We start from the raw sequence: 6,021 nt of genomic DNA, 5'->3' as shown, positions 1-6,021 counted from the left end.
TCATGGACTAATTAGGCTTAATAGATTCGTCTCGCGATTTAGCCTAGGGGTTGTGCAATTAGTTTTGTAATTAGACTATGTTTAATACTCCTAATTAGTGTCCAAACATCCGATGTGACATGTGCTAAAATTTAGCACATGCCTTCCAAACACCCCCTTCGTCACTTGTTAGCAACCACTGGAAGGTGAATGCATCTAACTATCTAAGCATCTTCATTGTACTACACTGCTGCTATGGCCAAAACAATGAAAATTAGGACCAAAGAGAGTCAGAAAAGTTTAACTATATTCTTGAATGACTGAAGGACATGATCCTTCAGACCTCCAGAGTTCAGATTAATTAGGTGCACCTAACATCGAGAATTGGAACACTTAAGCTTGTTCTTAACAAAAGGAAAAACATGGATAATGCTTAAAAGAAAAATAGCTAAGATGTGAAGTGATGATTGAAAGAAAAGGCCAAACAGAATGGAGTAAAGGAGTGGAATTCCTTGGATGCTACTTCTTCAGGGAATGCGCCTAGTACTGAAAGGATAAGAGCACAGGGCAATCAGGCCCCACAAATCATAGCCCTGACAGACCGTCTGGGGGTGCATCTTTACTTTCTTCAGATCTGTGGGCAGCAAAGCCGGATTACCATTAGACTACCAAGCGCCTCTGCCTCTATTATGAACTGAACCATGTGAACATTTAGCTCTGCACAACTAAAATAAAGGGAACAAATCATACTTGCTCCATATCGTCACGGTTCTTGAGTCCTATTTTTTAAAAAAGATTATTTATCCAGTAGATCGCACAGGCTTGTCGCTTTCATTAAACGATAGTTGGGTCATTGATCTTTCAGTAGCCGCCTATCGGAGAATATGAGGCTCCATCGTTTGTTGGCAGGTCAGCTGATGACACCTTTGTCTGTGGAAGGTGGCATGACGTTGACGTCCAAATTGTGCACACCCTACGTGTGGGAAGTGAAGGCCTCCTTCATTAGTTTCTCCCTTTTTTTTTGGAAAACAAGGTCTCCTTTTTTATAAATAAATATAAATGGTATTTACACGTCCACGTCAAAACATATACATCCAGACGCAACTTCTTATCGTTTCGTCTTTCTTATGTGATCATCACCGACCGTTTGACGTTGGTACCCTTAGAAATGGACGCATGCTTATTTATAGGTCCTCTGTTTATTTGCTACTTCCTCCGTTCCAATTTATAGGTCGTTTTAGTTTTTCTAGGTGCATAGTTTTATATATGTTTATGTCTACATACAAAGTAAATAAATATTATGAATTTAGAAAAGCTAAAATGATCTATAATTTGAAACGGAGGAAGTAGTCTACATGGTTTTTTTAATTCCTGACAGAAAAAATGCCTCCGCGTACGTTCCGGCCTACTTGTTTTTTAAATTTTTTTTGAAAGAAACATAAATTAAGGGGAATAAACGAACTAGGAGGAACAAACAAGAAATAGGCATGTAAAATTTACATTACTAATGACAACTCATTGGACGTACATCTACACTGCAGACCAACTTAGTTATTGTCAGTTTCTGAACAAACTATACATAAAAAACTCGGATAACAGCCTGAAAATCCCACTGGCTTAATGGGCAGCCGCAAATCTCTGTGCCCTGTCATTTCCTGGCTAATCTTTTGTGGCTGACGATTATGGATTCAGAAGACGATAAACCAAGTAGGGTTGGTAGGTCCTACAGCTACACAAATGGATCAGGAAACAGTATTAATTATTGCCCACTTTCTTTCAGAAAAGCAGCATGTCTCCGATATGAAGAAAAAAAAAACTTTCGAATTATTGACACACAAGATGGGCCCTAGATAATACAGATTCGAATTATTTAGCTGCCTAATTAGTTTGCCAGGCTCGCTCTTCGTGTGACATCATGTCAGCAGCACTAGTGCTGTTCAGACTTGAGTAACTGAAAAACAGAACAGAGCAACTGACTCTGTTTGTTCTAGGAAGAACTACAGGCTGATCTACGCAAATCACCTTGAATGAATAAGTGAATCCATCCTAGGATCTTGCGAAACACAGGAGAAAAAGGATACTACTTTTCAGTCTGTCAGCTGATGGAGCTTCCTAGAAGGGGGAAAAAAAACAGAGAAGAGAATCCCCCATCCATGTCCATGTCCATGACACTAGGCTACCACTACCAGAGCATGTACCTTGGGCGGAGGAGGGCCTGGTTGGTGTGGGAGTAGGCGAGGTGCCCGAGGTCGGCCAGCTGCATGGACACGGCCGGCTCCGAGCTCCCCAGGAAGCGGCTGACGAGCTCCGACGCCCTGGTCTTGGGCGACGGCGTCCGGCTGCCGGCCGCCACCAGCTCCGCCGGCACCTCCACAACCTCGCCGCTGAACACCGCCAACATCTTCACCTAATCAACCTAGCTACCAAAAAGAACCTACGGATCCTACTAATACTACTCTCCCTTGCTAATTAGTCAAGGTAGCATAAGCTTCCTGCTTCCACACTCCTTGAACGGAGAAAGGATGGAGCGATGGAGGGGGGGAAGGCGAGGTGGCTTATATAGCCGCGGATCCAAGGTAGGGAGGTAGCCGAGCAGGGCCGCTGCCTCGGTTCGGCTAATGACCGTGACGTGGACCCCACCTGGCATCCAGTGTTTGCTTGCTACTAGTGTTACCAACTTTCTGTTATCCGGCTCCTTTTTCGCACCTTGTTTCGAACATCTCGTGAGCGTCGACGTGGCAGTGCCCGTCCTTACAGGGTACTCGCAGTATTCATCGTGTCTTACCATCTAACCCATCATCAGACATCAGGACTTTCAGAGAGAGCTTCCTGTATACACTTTTTTCTGAAAGAAAAGGGGGACTTTTATTGATGCGTGCCATGGGAAATTGGGCACTCTGATCTCTCAGAAAGGGGGACTTTTATTTCACGTACTCTCTGATCTCTCAGAAAGCCGGAAAAATGCTAATGGGTGAGGGCGTGTACTCATGGAATCTTTTCCCAACCGGAGGCCATCAACGCTTTACTGACGATCGTGTTACGTACTTACCATTGAGGTTTTAGGACATTTCAAGCTTATGTTAGCCACAGGTATGGATGAAAATATGTTGCTAACCCCTTGCTATCTTCTATGGAAAACACCCACACCACACACAAACCCACAGGTTTTGTGGACAGAGTATGTGAAGCACTCAGAAGATCTGACGTAGCGCTCCAGGCTCCCCCAGTCCACTAGACACTCCTTTTTCACTCTTGCGATGCTGTGCCACAAATACTAGTTTCCCCACTAAAAACGACAGCTGCACGTTAACTATGTGCATGTAAAGATTAGCAAAAGAATTCTTAGTGAACCACAGCTGGGAAGAAACCAATTAGCGCCAATTAAGTTGCTTTTGGTACGATGGAGAAGAAACCAATTAGGAATCAAATAGCAAGCAGGTCACTGTTGGCTACGGGCCCATACCAACAGAGGATTCAGTTACCGTTAGTCAGCTAGATTACTGTCAGGATTACCTAACGAGATTCCGTGAAGTAAATACGTGTGGCTCATATGTTTATTTGCTCAAACGAGTCTATTTCAGTGCCACGAATGTGATAAGTAGTTAAGTAATCTGGACATGACGGAAAACACAATAAGAATCAGAAAACTGCCTGAAATAATGACACAGCTGCTAAGAAGATTTTTATATTCGCCCACCGACGACAAACACATAAAACAAGTAGTGGCAGTAAATTTTGCCAAAAATTAAACATAATTAATTCAAGATGTGGTCGTGGTTCATCAATCTAGCCTGGCCACGGTGGAAAGAAAGTGATTTCAAAGTGTTTGCACAAGATATCTCACAAACCTATAAAGGTCTGCACACAGAAATTTCCACTCGAGGTACAATGCTACATTGGTGTTGGAGAGGTTTTTACTCTTGAACAAAATATGAAAAGATGGATTCAGTGGCTTCATTTATCTCCATTCATTCAGATTATCTATCGATCACTATCGGCCTTACCCAAAAAAAAAAATCACTATCGGGCTATCATGTTCATAGCTCGTAAGCACAACAAAAATACTCCATTATTTTGACCTAATAAAGCAATCAATTCGATTGGTTAGCGAGTGACATTATATTAAGAATGAATATATGAACTTACGTATGCCGTGATACGTGCCGATTAATCACAAAAACAAAACCCCGCAAGCTGGATGGAGTGGCATGTTGCATCAGACTCCTTGCTAATTGGTGAGAAGAAAAGAAATCTTGAAGAATATTCTTAAGGTGACCAAGGAGCAAGGAATCGCTGACAGGTGGCTCAGCATCTGTGGCAAGAAGTTGACACAATGACATGGCAGGTCCGTGGTAGTATGATGCTCAATTCTGTTTACCTAACGTTGCTGTCTTGGTGAATGGGGCGGAGCTTACTCCATCTAGTTACTCAAAAAGTGATGTTTTTGATGTTCTGAACTCAAAGAAATGTCGATTTCACCAACAAATTTGCCATCATATGTTTAAAGGAAGATTGTAAAAAATGCATTGTTGTAACTAATACTTATGATATTAGGCATATCATCTTCATACATATAAAGTATAACTTGTACGCAATATCTTTGATCAAAGCTAATTAGGTTTTACTGCACAAATCACATTTTCCTACTGTAATTTTTCCTTTTGTTTGCGGTCATTATTCTCACCTCAAGTAGCTTTACATAGTCCAGGATCAGGCTCAGTTCTGCAAGTGTATTTTGAAATCATTATATTTTCTTGCAAAATTCGTTCTTTCAAGTCTTGCCGTCTCATGAATCTATGTACAAGTTGGTTACTCGGACCCGTACGTACTGAGCAAGTGAAGAAATATTCTTGTTATTCAGAAACCAATGGGCGCCCACAGCACTGGATGTTGGGTAAGACAAAGGACCCACAGATTAGCGAATTTTCTTGCATGACTCGTGTACTGCAGAGAGAATCTAGCCCATGTGATTCACCCCCTGATCGTGTTCGTGAAGCTTAATTAATTAGGTGGTCTAGGTGCGCTGCAAAGGAATCCAACTGATGAAGCACTGCACCGTCACCTTCAATCGCTGACTCCCATCTATGGTTCATAATAATTCGGTTTAAGTGGTCGGAACTTTGCATCTCCGACGCTGCAACCACATGCAATTTTTGGTTCTTCCATTTAGAGATATACTTGTCGAACAGACCATGGTCATGTAATATTGATTGTTTGAAATGCAGCCAATTATAAGATGTTTTTCCAAGAGCCGTGAGGAAGAAGGATCCAAGAGCTTCGTGTACAGGGTTCACAAGGCATTTCTGGTGACTTTGTAAAAAATATTTCTGGTGATGAGCAATGCACGGGTTTATTTGCTTCTGCTTTCTCTGGCCTGGAAATGATGGAAACAAGGGGCCGTGCAACTTGGCTGCTATCAGTCTATCGGAATAATATAATTGAGTTCCAATCACCTCCAAGGTGATTGCTGCGTTCAGGGGAAACACAAGACTTAGAAAAAAAAACAAATAAGAATCTAGGCATGGAGGTTCCCTTTCACTTTCAGCATGTTTATCCATCAGATAAAACATAGAATACAACTTGGAGGTTGAATATGACTTAACGAGTTGTATTGCATTGCATGCCTACTTTGACGAAGTACACATGCTACCATTGCTATGCGAGCGCATCTTCGAGTAACTGTGCAGGAATGCTACGTGCCCATAGTTTGCCGCCAAGGTTCCAAAACCAGACCTTTCTCCAGCCGAAGTCCATGATGCTTCCGAGGAAATGATGGTTATGAAACCTAGAAGGTTTCTCTATGCTAGCTTCCAGGTTGATTCCTTGTGCTATTAGTTTATAATCCTCTTTTCTTCTATTGTTAATTTTTTATCAAGGGTTTCTATTGTTAATTACCACGACATGTTGGCTTTGATGCAGATGCTTGTGGCAAACGAAGGTTAATTAACATCATTCGGACGCTTAAACGACAAGAGATTTTGCTCTTTGCTTGCCTCAACAACCTTGCCTACCAGAAAGTAAATTCTGAAGAATATACATACA

General features: G+C 42.0%; 1 protein-coding gene across 2 annotated transcripts in view; it reads right to left on the bottom strand.

The window, feature by feature from the left end:
* The window catches only part of LOC101775479 (stem-specific protein TSJT1), a 4,363-nt gene extending 1,843 nt beyond the window's left edge, over positions 1–2,520 (bottom strand). For both annotated transcript variants that reach the window (XM_004977499.2, XM_022828298.1), the window contains exon 1: positions 2,178–2,520. In XM_004977499.2, the coding sequence (XP_004977556.1) occupies positions 2,178–2,380 (203 nt within the window). In that variant the 5' untranslated portion in view covers positions 2,381–2,520. The remainder of the gene's footprint in view (positions 1–2,177) is intronic.
* Positions 2,521–6,021: the final 3,501 nt, after the last annotated feature.

This window comes from Setaria italica, chromosome VII, assembly GCF_000263155.2.
Source record: "Setaria italica strain Yugu1 chromosome VII, Setaria_italica_v2.0, whole genome shotgun sequence".
Classification (NCBI taxonomy): domain Eukaryota; kingdom Viridiplantae; phylum Streptophyta; class Magnoliopsida; order Poales; family Poaceae; genus Setaria; species Setaria italica.
This window is presented reverse-complemented; position numbering and strand designations above follow the sequence as displayed.